The 13,883-nt window shown below is 40.8% G+C and overlaps 1 protein-coding gene across 2 annotated transcripts in view; it reads left to right on the top strand.

Moving 5' to 3' along the window:
• ITPR2 (inositol 1,4,5-trisphosphate receptor type 2) overlaps positions 1–13,883 on the top strand; it is a 508,158-nt gene that overhangs the window by 457,124 nt on the left and 37,151 nt on the right. For both annotated transcript variants that reach the window (XM_043561419.1, XM_043561418.1), the window contains exon 55: positions 805–965. In XM_043561419.1, the coding sequence (XP_043417354.1) occupies positions 805–965 (161 nt within the window). The remainder of the gene's footprint in view (positions 1–804; positions 966–13,883) is intronic.

Here is a 13,883-nt window from a genome sequence, read left to right as displayed (position 1 = left end):
TTCCTAGTTTCTTCTCCAGTATCTGAACTGCAAAACCAGACTGAATCCCAACATCCCATTTTATTTGGCGATCTGACTCATTTTTCCATAGATGTTTTTCTTCATCTCCATTCACTTTCTTTCATCTACTCTTCAGCCCTTGAAAGAAAAGATTCTTGCTATGCAGAAGCCTCCTCAGTGTCCTTCCAGCAGTTGAAAATCTGCCCTGGATATTGAACAGACCATCCCCTCCTCAAAATGCCAGGAACACAGTAGTCTAAAGGCTGGATAAGTCAGAGTCCTTATTGCACTCAGAGCAAAGATCACCGTGGACGTTGGCTTGCCCTTCACTGATTACAAGTGGTTTTCAAGATGACTCTCTCAGCTGACTTTCCCCTTTTTACCCAAGTTCCTGGATAAAATACCTTTTTTTCCTGTCCTGATTAGCAAGCATGCCTTTTATTGCACAATCATTTTTACTTCTTCTGCTTAGACTTGTGGTCCAGTTTCATTGGACAGTTTTGATATGACTATATTTTAAATTATCTTCCAATGTTACATCTATAACAGGACCGCACATTTCTAAGGACCCATTGGGCAGGGGGTGGAGGAGGCTGGAGAATGTTAGTTGAGAAGAAATCTATAAACTATGGCCTTTTTTTCTGGAGGTCTTGTGTACTGTGTTGTTTTTAATCATAACATTCTAAATTGGCACACTCACAGAAAGCATTTTCTCCACATAATTATTATGTTTTGTTTTTATGCTGGGAAGCGCATGCTGATTAAATGACAAATCACATACATTGTGTTTTCTGTGTCTTGCAGGACTTGAGAGGGACAAGTTTGATAACAAAACTGTTTCATTTGAGGAACACATCAAGTCAGAACACAACATGTGGCATTATTTGTACTTCCTAGTCCTGGTGAAGGTTAAAGACCCCACTGAATACACTGGGCCTGAAAGTTATGTGGCTCAAATGATTGTGGTGAGTGATCAGAGCATTTTAACCCATGACTATGTTGCATTTTGTATACTTTCCCCTTCTCTACCCTACCCTTCTCCCAAAATGGAAAAGTTCTCCCAATCATTTGGTTAACTACCAAATAGGACTGTCAATCACTGAAGAATCCTCAGACTAGCTAACTCACTGGTTTCCAATGGACTTCTTGGTTATATAAACCAAATCTAAGTCTCCAGGGCACAGATGATATTTACTGAAGAATTCTCTCTGCAGTGAATAGTACCATCTCAGTCATGTCCGTCATCTCCTGACCTCATGTCTTTGCTAATGTCTCAATTCCCCAGATCTGGAACTTTCCCATTGGCAAATATGAACAGAAGATTCACGCTTTAAGAAATTCTTTGAATTTCAGAAATCAAGAGTTTAAGAAATTTAACCGTGTTTGAGAAGAGTATGACATTTGATCTCAATGGGAGAACACTGTCTTCCTGTCTATACAATTTGGATTGTCAGTAACGATTGGTACTGATTCTGCCATACTAAGTTGCTTATAACTCCTCATTAAGATCAGTAGCAGAGGCTGTTGTTGTCCATGGTTTGGAGTTCCTTCTGTTTCACAGAAGATTAAAACTAAGTGGTTTAAAAAGAAGCCTAAGTTACAACTTAAGGGTATCATGACACATGTTTAGTATTATTGCATCCAATATAAATTCATGTATTCTTATAATAAACATGGCCATATGTTGGATTTTTTTTCTCAAAAATATTCTTACAAGATAGTGTTCACTATTTGAGAATGAGGCTTTAGAAGAGTCATGACCCTCCTTGCTGCCCAGTCCCAAGGATAGCATTTAGGAAACACCAGTTCCAAAGCTTCAGAGAACCAAGTGACAGTGACTCTGTGTCCGTCCTTCTGGGAGCTGGTCATGCACATAGGAAGACATATACTGCAGTAGAGGGAGCAACCAAAGAGCATGTTTGGAGGGTAACATCCTAATAACTACAAGTAAATATTGCAGTAGTTTGTCTTACCTGACAATATTTATGTGTCATAGCAGAGCTACATGTAAATTGAATTTTTATTGTTCAGCATTTTTCATGTTTTCTCCTTTTTGACTTACATCCTCCTATAAGTTGTTTCATGTGCATTGTGGTTTGCATCCTATTATGATGTCATTCTTTATGTGACAGTGGACAGAACCTAATATTGTTTCTTTTTCTCCATGTTTCCTTTTCTGCACTCTCTCCCTTCTACATTAGGGGGAAAAAGCTAATCAGTTTGAAGATAGGCATTCATAATCATTATTTATACATTCTTGATCTTGAGATGCTCGAGACCATCAATGTGAAATATTTTGTGTCTGTTTACTGGAGAAAAGACATGTACAGCATTAAGTTTATATATATATTTTTAATGTTCATTCATTTTTGAGAGACAGAGAGACACAGAGCATGAGCAGGGAAGGGGCAGAGAGAGAGGGAGACACAGAATCTGAAGAAGGCTCCAGGCTCTGAGCTGTCAGCACAGAGCCCGACGCGGGGCTCGAACCCACAAACTGTGAGATCATGACTTGAGCTGAAGTCAGATGCTCAACTGACTGAGCCACCCAGGTGCCCCACATATAGAGCATTAAGTTTAAAATGCAACCTCACATTGCTGTATGTTATCAAAATTTGAGTAAATATAATTAGTATATATTTACTGGGCATCCACTCTGTCCCTTGGACTAAAAGATTTTGGGGAATACACTGAAGAGTCTGACACATTCCTTCTCTGCCAAGGAATTTAGAGCTTAATAAGAGGGGGAAGAGAATAACAAACCAAAAGTAGAACAGGCCAAGTTCCTCAAGGGTGGAACAAATGAAAATCTGTAAAGGCTTAAAGATATAGAGTGATATCCAACTGGGAGGTGGTAGAAGGGAGAGTGTGCATGTGTGTGGGTGTGGGTGTGGGTGTGTTGGGGGGCAGTCCATCAGACAGAGTAGGATTTGTGCAGATTGGGAGTGTCTGATGGATTGAGTTCCTGTAAGAGGGAGCATCTGGCACAAAGGCATACAGGTGGAATTTGGGGGACACCGGCCCAGTTTCAGTGGCACAGAGTCAACTTGTAATGAAGCTCTGAGAGATATTATAAGGAAAGTAGATTGGACTTTTGAGTAGTAAGTGTCCGTTTGGGCCATCATTTCATTAGGAATGGGAAGGCACTGGAGGGTTTCACTACAGGAATGATGTGGCCTAGAACAGTCATCAGGCAGTGGTGCATAGGCTGGTTGGGAGAGGGGAAAGATGAAATCAGAGGTGCTATCTGGCAATTGATGAGATTAGGGTGGGGGCCAATATGAGCCCAAGACACCTGACATTGTGAGACTGGTCACTGGGAGAAAGGTGGTGTATCAGTTTCAGAAGGTCTTGCGCAAGATCAGAAGCTGGTCAGAAAAGAACACTTTTGATTTTAAAATGATACTAGAAGCTAAGTCATAAATTAGGAGGGACAGGGTAGTAACAACATGAGCCTTAGAGCCCAAAAGATCTGGGCTTAAGCCTTAGTTCTGTCACTTATTTGCTGTGTGGTCTGCGATATCTTGGGCAAATCTTTGAACCTACCATAGAAGGCTTCTGTCTTCTCATCCAAAAGGGAGAAAATTGCTGTGACATCAGTGAGATGATATGTTAAACATGGCTAGCATACTGGAGGTACTCGGTAATTGACAGTCTTCACTGTGACTGTCCACATGGAGTAACAGTTGAAGCCATCGAATTAGAGAGAAATGAGAGAAGGGAGACTGTGTAGAGAGAAAGGCAGAGAAAGCCAGAGACAGGACATGCGAGATCCCCCATTCAGGAATAAAGAAGAAAGACACATAAAATATGTAGGAAGACAATAAAAAGGGCAAAAGGAGAACCAGGAAGCGGAGTATGTCAAAAGGCAAGAGACAAGCCTTGCAATGTCAATTTCAACAGCATCAGTTGCTGTAGAGAGGCCATAAAGAAGAGACAGGTCAGACAGAGCTTTGGGGTTTTGTAATAAGGAAATCACAGGTGGCTTTTACCATAAAACAGTGTTGACCTCTGTTAAGCCTTAACATTAAAATCAGCATTTGGCCAGGCACTTGTACCTGAATTTTTAAGTGCCCACACACTTATCCATGTTTCTGCCCATCCTATTCCATCAGCTCTCTCCAGAACCGTGATGGGAGGGAGGAGAGCTCATAAACTCATTCCAATCTGAACTGTCTCATTCTCATCCAAGCAGGGCACATCCAAGACAACAGGCACTGTTTCTGAATTTCAATGGCCAGGAGAAGGAAGAGTGAAATTATTAAGCTCAGTACTGATGGAAACAAAAAGTCATTTGCACCAAAGAGTGTTCACTTACTGGAATAGCCTTTCTGGAAAAGTTCAAAAAATCTGTAGCCAATGAACCCAATATAGAAAATCTGTGACTCTAAGCTCTGTGGAGATTATGGCCTTGAAATCCTGATCTACCGAGAGAGAGAGAGAAAGAGAGAGAAGAGAGAGAGATTTTAGAGCACACAGCAAGTTGAATCACATCTATAACTCAATTCAAACTCTGTATCTTTTCTGTCTCCAAGCCAGAGGTAACTACTTTTAATAGTTTGGTAGGAAACCTTCCAGACATTTTCCTACCACCTTTATTTTTGTCCTTAAAAATAGCTTCATTTACCGAGCTGATTTAAGTGCTTGTTTATCAGCAGAACTTTAAAGCTTTAAATTCTTCATAATTGATGCAGCTCTTACCCTCAAGTGTTTATGCAAAAGAAAATGAGGAAGTTCCTCATATTCACCAGACAACTCATATGAATTCTACCACACTGCTTAAGTACATCTGATTTGTACTCTGGGACCCTCAGGAAGTTCCTCCTTCCTTTTGGTGACATGAGGAAAGCAAGAATATAACAGAGGGCGGCAAACCACAAGAGACTTAAATACAGGGAACAAACTGAAGGTGGACGGGGGTGGGGGAAGAGGGAAAATGGGTGATGGGCATTGAGGAGGGCACTTGTTGGGATGAGCACTGGGTGTTGTATGTAAGCCAATTTGACAATTAATTATATTAAAAAAAGAACATAACATTTTGGGGGATATTTCTCCCTTCCATGTATAGTTTGTCACCTTTAGTGCTTCACTTTCTTACTATGTCAATAAGGAATATTTATATCAATATACATTAAAACATACATTGTAAATACATTTATTTCTAGAGGTTAGAATCTAAATATACCTGTTCCTCTACATCCACCCAGTGATAGGCTCAAGACTCTGAAATATGAAAAGAAATTTAAACCTTCCTTGCCCTTGCCTTCAGATGTGACAATAAGTTGTTTGAGTCTCACCACTGTCTGAGTATCTGAGTGAACACAAAGCATCTTCTGGGATATAGTTAGGGGAGATGTGAGTTGATCAAGGTATCGGAGGAATATATTTTCTCTCAGCAAGCGAGCCCTCATTTTTGATAAGAGAATTGATGTTTTGAGCTAGTATTTATGGGGAACAGAAAATGAGAAGGGAAAAGGAAGGACCATGCTGGAAAGTAAAAGTAATGAAAGGGAACCCAATAAACTGGAGGGAAGGGTATAAAAGGATAAATCCTCCAGCCTGTACTAGTAATGGCCTTTGAGCATCACTAAGCCCTTTTGCTTCTCCCATTACCCAGAGGATGATGACTGAGGAGGAACAAACAAAATAGAGATCATTAGAAAAAATGCCCAAGGCTTTTAGATGTTTCTCTAACATTTTGAGGACATTTTCAGATTTTCAGTGTTCATTTGCTGAGATATGACAGGGGCCTTTGGGGATATTTAGTACTTAATTTGGCAAATAGCGGGATCAAAACCGCAGGTATCTGTGACAGGGGTATTGTGCATGTTCAGAGAACTACCGCCTTGCCAGTGTGCTCTGCTGTACTGGGCTGCAACCAAGACCCTGGCTGGCCACCCCCCATGAGCATGGGTTTTTGAGATCACTTTCTCATTTTAGTACATGGCACTCTTACACTCTTCCACTGACTTGACTCTTAACTAAAAACTGTTTCCGGCTAGCATGGAGATGTCAGCTAGGACAATTGAACTCATGCTTTTGTTAACATAATAATTGCTTTGACACTAAAAACAGTTAAGTTTCTTGAAGGCCACAAGCGGGAATAGAGTAGCCCTTGGTTCTTTGTAATAGCAGGGCAGGTAATAATATCTGTAATATGCCTTAAAGTCAATTTCATGAACAGTGAGTGCTTCCTATATCCTAACAGCAGTGTATGGGTTTGATACATAAGGATAAGTAAGAAATAGTCTCTTTCCCCCAGGAAGCTCAAAATGTTTAGGGAGTGAATAATAAAGTAACAAGTCAATTAACAAATGAATGGTTTCTTCTTAGCCCTCTGGTTGTGGTACATAATTTACAGAAAGATACACCAAAAGAGCTGCAAGGAGTTTGGAACGTGAATTTCTCATTAGTCAAATGTCATCTTTCCCCTCTTTAAATCAGAAGACAAAGATGCAGCAGGAAGGCTTAGGCCACTGGAACCAAGTATGATGAATGATCCAAGTATGATTAGAAATCACATGGCTGATGAGAGAGAAAAGACGATTTAGTCGCCTCTTGCAGTGTTTCTCAAACCCGGTTCCTCCCACACGGGCATGTGCTCAGAAGTGTGCCTGAGGCTGCTCTCCTGGCAGAGGGGGAGACATGCACAGTGGAAGGTTTTGCAATGTAACTCATACTTAAGAATAAATTCTTCCAGGGGCACCTGGGTGGCTCAGTCAGTTAAGCGTCTGACTTCAGTTCAGGTCATGATCTCACCGCTTGTGAGCTAGACCAGCGTCAGGCTCTGTGTCAGATTCTGTGTCTCTGTCTCTCTCTGCCCTGCCCCTCTCACACTGTCTCTCTCTCTCTCTCAAAAATAAATAAACATTTAAAAAAAAAGAATAAATTCTTCTTGGGGCGCCTGGGTGGCTTATTCGTTAAGCTTCCAACTTCGGCTCAGGTCATAATCTCATGGGTAAGGCTCTGTGCTGACGGCTCAGAGGCTGGAGCCTGCTTCTTGTTCTGTGTCTCCCTCTCTCTCTGCCCCTCCCCTGCTCTCTCTCAAACATAAATAAACATTAAAAAAAAAAAAAGAATGAATTCTTCCTTACAATAATCTATTGAGACTTCAGAAAGAGGGATGGTCCTTTCAGTGAGATAGGAAAGAAATCTCTCTAGTCACCCATTAGTAACAATTTTCCAGATGTTGTCTTCTGTGTCTAGATCTCAAAATCAGTCTTGTTTATTGTTAAGCCACATTTTGAGCAGTAACTGTTGGAGGGGGAGATGTTTGGGCTCATGAAAGACATCGAATCTTCTAGGATTTGTATGCAAACCTCCTGCGTTAGCACCATTTGCCAACCTAATTTCTGCATTATTATTATGTGTCATAACTATGAAATTATATGTTCTGATTCTATTGTTTCCAATTTATGCTAATTGTGTAATTGGATCTAATTAAGCCAATTATGTAACTGCTCAATCTTTAAAACCTATTTTAAAGACTTTAGAACTTCATAAGACACTGCTAAAAATGTTTACATTTCAGAACAAACCAAGGGGGTCTCTGCAGCTCAGAATGCACAATTAAGAAGTAAGTATGCATATTGAGGGAGACACCACCTTCACTTTCCATATTTTAAGTCCAGACACGTGTCTTCAATTTAAGAGGGGTCCTTTTCAGTTCCCAACTCTGGATTTCATTTGTCATTGTGGGGTCTACCCTCTACATTATTCTAATTTTTGATTTAGTAGTCATATGTAATATCCATGAGTTACCACATTTTTGTGCATGTTAACATCTTTCTTGTCTTCTTTTTAGTTTGTAAAATAGAGATAGAAATGGTAAGTACTTAACAGTGTGGCTATCCATAGGGTCATCATCTCAAAGATTCTCCTCAGTGCTAGAAGTGAGGGTGAAGAATTTGGGCCAAATCGTGTTTAAATGAGATTCATGGATGGGAGTGGGATGGGGAATCAAGACGAGAGCAAGACGCTGACTCGAGATAACATTGACTCCTTCCTGAATGGATCAGAAATTGAAACTGCTGGTGTCCAGGAGATAGTTCTGCAAGTTCAAAAAGCCAAAAAATTGTTTTGTTAGTTTTCCTAATTAGCGTGGAGGAGAAGCTCAGTGTGAGGGAATCAGCCTAGGTAATAGATTCTGAAGTTTGACTTCTTAGGATTTCCATTTACAAGATTGGTGACTTGACCTCCCCCCCACCCCAAACTTCACTTTACCCATCAATGAAATAAGTGCAGTCAGCCAGTCAGCGCTCAGAATAAAACCTGCTGAATGTGGCTGGATCCGGGAAGCCTCCTGCTGAGCAGGACCTTGTCCCTGTCCCTGTCCCTGTGGTTTCTGCATCCTGGAGAGAAGGGAGAGGCAGGGATCCCAAGGGAAGCACCTGGGCAGAGAAGGCTGCAGGGTCATAGGGGGAGAGGGGGATTTGGAGGTTGGGACAGTGGCTAATTTGGCAACTAGGAAATATTACAATGGTTTTAGCAACCAGTACAGCCATATCTATGCGTACTAGATAAATGTGGGCCCTGGACATAATAAGACTTTCTTTGCAGAGTTGCTGTAAGAACCAAATAAAATCATGCGTACTGACAGTACTCCTACAATATAACTGACATTTGATGAGGGGCTGACTGTGAGCCAGGTGCTGTGCTATGTGTTTGACACGGAATCTCTTCTGAGGCCCTGTAACAATCCTAGGTAGCACTCTGCTAATACTGTCCCCATTCTGCACATGAGGAAGCAGGCTTAGAGAGGACTGATTACTTGCCCAAAGTTGCACTGCCAGTGGAAAAGCACACTGCGTCTGTAATGTGCCCGACACATACAAGTGGTCAATAAATACTGTGTTATTATCTGATGCTGTGTGGTGCATAAAGCTAGGAGCCGTGGTTCCTTTGAGAGCGAGCCAGGCCGGCTGCACCCAGCACCCCCAAGGAGTGGGCCTCGTGCTCTGCAGAGGGGGGACTATAAACATTCAGTTCAGGGCAGGGAGTAGACCTGGCCAGGGAGACAGGAAGTCAGCTGACATCCCTACAATTGCAGGAAGGCCTGAGAGGAATTCAAATGGGAAAAATGTACCCGTTCAGAGCGGGTTGGCAACTGCAAGCTTCCTACAGCGATTAGAAGTACTGCAATTACAATTATTACAATTGCAGGCAAGAAAGACAGAGGCTGCAGGATATTTCAATTTAATTTGGCAAGAATTTTCCAGGAGCGCTGTACACAGGTGCTGATCGAAACAAGAATAAAACATCGTCACTGCCCTCACAGAACCACACCGTCATGGAAAAGACGGCTACATCCACTAGAAACTATAGTGCAAATCCGAACTCTAGTAAGAGGTATAATGGACATACAAACACAGCATCTGGAGAAATCTTAAATTATACGGTTACCCCCCTGGTTAAAACCCTTCAGTGGTACTTAGTATAAAATCCAAACTCTTTCCCGTGGCCCCTTATACCATCTGGCCCCAGTCTGCTTCATTCCACTTTCCTCAGCCAACTATAATTCAACCACATTGGTCCTTTTCTTTTTCTTGGAAATTCACACTTCTTCCCTGGTCAGAGCCTTGGCACGGGGGTGCCTTCTCTTTGCAGTTGCTGTTGCTAATGCTTTCCATGCCTGGCACCTTTCCTGACACCCCTGTTCCAATTACTTCTGTCCTGTCACCCTTTAGAGCACCTATATTAATCTGACCCTAGACTTGTTTTTACACTTATTGATGTGTTTATTCCTCTCCACTACGACTTCAGCATTTCAGATCACTATCAGTGATCTGATTTGATCACTGCACCTAAATTCCCAGCACCTAAATTAAGGCCCAGCACACCATAGGTACTCAGCATAGATTAATTGAACAGAATGAATAAGACGTGGAGCCACAGGAGCCCTGAGGACAGGACAGGTCTTTCTGGACAAAAGAACTAGGGGCAGTTGCACAGAGAAGATTATGAGGGGAGTTGGGCCTTACAAAGGATTTTGACAGAAGGGGAATATATTCCAGGCAAGGTGTGTATCTTAAAGGGAAAGTGTGAACAGTCAAGAAGAAAGGAATCTAAGTGTATATGTCCTAGCAGCTTTGCATGTTATTTAATTATACCCATTTTATGTACACCGAGGCTCAGCGAAGCTCATTACTTATCCAAGGTGCTCGGCAAATAAATGTTTGAACCAGGACCCAAATACAAATTTTTCTGGGGCCAATGTCTATGATTTTACCTTTCTCTGTGCTTCACCTACTGAAGAATGAGGCAAAACTTAACGAAGACCAAATATATGTAAGTCAAGTATTGGAGAAAAAGTAGGAAAAAGCCCAAAACCAAAAGACATCCTTTGGAAGGAGAAAAGTCTTCTCCAATATTTTAAGGAATTAGAATTCTTAGTCCTTCAGCTGCAATAGTTGAAGTAAGATATAAAATGCCTTTAAAAAAAGCAGGCCAGTAAAGTACTTCCCATTGGTGAATGGTTTGTTCATTTAACAAGCACAGGCTGAGTGCTTACTGTGCTCCAGGTGCTGGGCTGCTTAGGGTTCAAGGTTTAGCTTCCCTCAGGAGGCTTTGGTGAAATCTAGGAGACAAAGAAATCTACTTACTAAAGGAGAGGTGATGGCTCTGTGCAGTGGTAGAGCCTGCCATGGGTATGGAGGGAAGGGAGGCTTCATAAGGTCATGCCAGATGCTCAACTAAGTCAGGTAAATGAGAATGGAACAGTTGAGTCTGTCTAGAGAAAGAGTGGGGCTAACCATGGGGCACCAGGAGCCAGATCACAAGGGCATGGTGTGCTTGGAAATCTTTACTTGATCCTGAAAGCTAAAGGAAGCCTTTCAGGGATATTAAACCAAAGAGACATGGACAGATGTGTATTTTAGAAAGCATGTTCCATGGAACAACAAGAAATAGAGACAGGGGGCTATCCTGGAGCAAGAAGAAGAATCGGCAGAAAGAGTTCATTCCCCAGTAACAATCATGAAAGCTGCTATAAAAGGCCACTGGAGATTGAGAAGAAATGATAGATGTGAAAGGATGCGGGTGGAGCATTTACTGAAGGTGAGGGGAATGTGGTTTAGGTCTCTGGCCCTGGATAGTTAGGGGTGGTGGGTGGAGCAGTGGGGCTCAACCTAAATCATCAGGGGTCCACAGGAGTAAGTTGAAGAAATGTGATAATCTCAGTGTACCTGATAGTATCCAAGTGCCTAGGTCCAATTTGGGTCTCCAAGTGCATTATGACCAACAAGAAGCTGAATAAAAGAGTCTGGAATTCTGGAGAGAAGTCTAAAATGGACAATCCACTAGAAAAGATAAAGTGTTGCAAAGATAAGATTTCAGTCTTTTTTATTCACTAAGGTGTCCCAGGAGCATAGAACAGTGCCTGGTATATAGTAGATACTCAATTAAGATTTATTAAATGAGTATAAATATTTATTAAGTCACTAGAGAATACATGATACATGACATTTCGGACTGGGACAAAGCTATCCAAGGGAAATTATATATAGTGAGTAAATTAGAAAAAAAAAAAAACATGCCCTTAGACTAAAAGATACAGCAGGATAACCATTAATCAACACTAATAACTAATGATGATGCTGATAATAATATCAAGAGTCTTCCCCATAGATTTTACTTAACAAAAAAATAGACCCAGAAAGGAGAAAATGATTTTCCTAGTACTCTGAAAGAGGATTTTAACTTCTCATCCATCAGCCAGTGAACATAGAAGTCAGTTTTTTGGATATTTTGTGACCCAACATTGATTAATAAGTTTTAATATGGAATTATGCTGCAAACCCAAATGTTTACAGCAAAACGATTTGTATTTTGTTCAGTGCCTCTTTGAAATAGAGGCCCATCCTAAGTCATTTATTTTGAACTTAAAGGGATGTTCACATCTCTGATTCTCATAACCTTAATAAAAGGATTTCTTCCCACTGTGCTGAAGAAAATTCTTGTTTCCCAGTCCTAGTCATTACTGTAAGATCTTGTTCAATTCTCCATTGGCTTTCTGGAATAATCATGTCCACATTGTTAGGACTGATACATTTTATTCAGAAATTCTGGCTTTCTTCCAGAGAGTAAAGATACCAGCAAAATGTAAGTTATGGGAATGAGAGCTGTGTACCGTAAAGCCACCATGAATTCTGTCTAGTGGTTTTAATAGACTTGCATAGCCCATGCCATATCATGAGTAATTAGCTGAGATGGTAATTAAGCTGAAAGACTGCTCTTGGGTTAGGTCAGGTTATCAGGCAAGTTAATTGCCATCAGATTTTGGACTAGTTTTAGCTAAGGGAATTCCTGAAAAATTGCTGAACTTTACAAAAGTGATTCAATACTTGTATGTCAAAGATTAGTTATTTAATGTCATGTTCGTGGAGTCTGTTGCTCATTTGGGGGATTTAGAGAGCAAAGAGTTTTGAAATAATGGCATCTGAGGTAGATTACCCCAGCTCTCTGAGTCTATTTCCTCATCTGTAAATGAAGGTAAGTAAGATTCTTGATGGTTTAAACAAAGTTCCATATATCCTAGTGCCTTACATGATGTCTGGTTCAGGGTTATTGCTCTATAATATTTAAATGGTCCTTCCACTTTACTTAAAATATTTAGCTACTCACTATGGCTAAATGTAAATACTAATTTGCAGATTCAGAGTATTCTTAAGCCTTTTAGTGTTCAAATGCATTACTGATTCTGCATAGTGGTCCTCTTACAGGTTAAACAACGGTCAACTTTTATTTGTTCGATGAACACTTACTACCTACCATGTCCCAGGCACTGTGCTAGCTCCTGGAAAGGGGGACAGAGGACATCAGAACAGATGTGGCCTGTCACAGAGTTTCCTGTTCAGAGCAGAAGACAGATCCTAAAAAGTCACCACAGTTTTTACATGGTTAAATGAGCGTTACCACCAGGACAGAGTGGGCAGGGGAACCTTCCTGTCTCATGGCCTGACTCAAACTGAAGTCCATTTGGCACCTGTTTCTTTGTTAACCCAAACGTCAAGAGCTCACTTAACTATTTTAATTGCTGGAACCATTGATGAATCCATTTAAGTTTTACAAGCTATTTTAGGACAGAGAGTATGGTGAGATACTGTCAGGAGTGTGCCCGAGAGCACACGAGGACATTGTGAAAGGGAGTAGTAGGAGTTGTCATTGAGTCAGAACAAAGATTGTATAAGAACAGATTTTACCTCAGTTACTGACATGTTCACCTCGGGGAATGAGAAGGGCAAGCTTTGCCTTTTTCTTGGCTCTGTGATGGGAGCAACAAAGGAAGTCTATTTCATTTTCCAAAGAGTACCTTTTAAGCTTCTTCAGGTAAAGAACTTGCAGTCATGTAATCACCTTTTTCATTTCTTTCAGCATTTGAAAAAGTTCCAGTATAAAGCACACACATTTTACTTTAGAACGAATATTCTAGCTCTCTAAGTTTCCTTCTGCATTGGTGTTCTACTGTCATTTTGAACTCTTAAGAAAGGTTTCAAGGTGTTTATGTTGCTCAGAGATTATTGATTAGCATTTCAAATGCAACTGACATAAAAACACCAGGTCACCAGAATCTGAACTACAAAAATAGCTGAATTTAAGGGTGGTTTATTTGCAGAGGTGCCTGTAACTTTACAAAGAGATAATTGCCCAGGGTTTTCTTCTAGCTATCTGGTGCCGAGTTGTGATATAAAGGTCCTTGGCCCTGGTTCTACCTGTGACTTAGAAGAGGTTTGACTACCATGCACATCAGTTTTTCATTGATAATGAGAGTCTGAATGGTTTCCAAAGTCTCTTCTGTCTTAGTTCGAAAGTTCTGACAACTCGAATATCTTAAAGAATTTCTATATCAAATTTTGAGTATGTTACTCTTTGTTTTATATTACAAA

This window comes from Prionailurus bengalensis, chromosome B4 (assembly GCF_016509475.1).
Source record: "Prionailurus bengalensis isolate Pbe53 chromosome B4, Fcat_Pben_1.1_paternal_pri, whole genome shotgun sequence".
Taxonomy (NCBI): Eukaryota; Metazoa; Chordata; class Mammalia; order Carnivora; family Felidae; genus Prionailurus; species Prionailurus bengalensis.
Note: the sequence above shows the minus strand (reverse complement) of the source record. Positions and strands in the feature narration are given on the sequence as shown.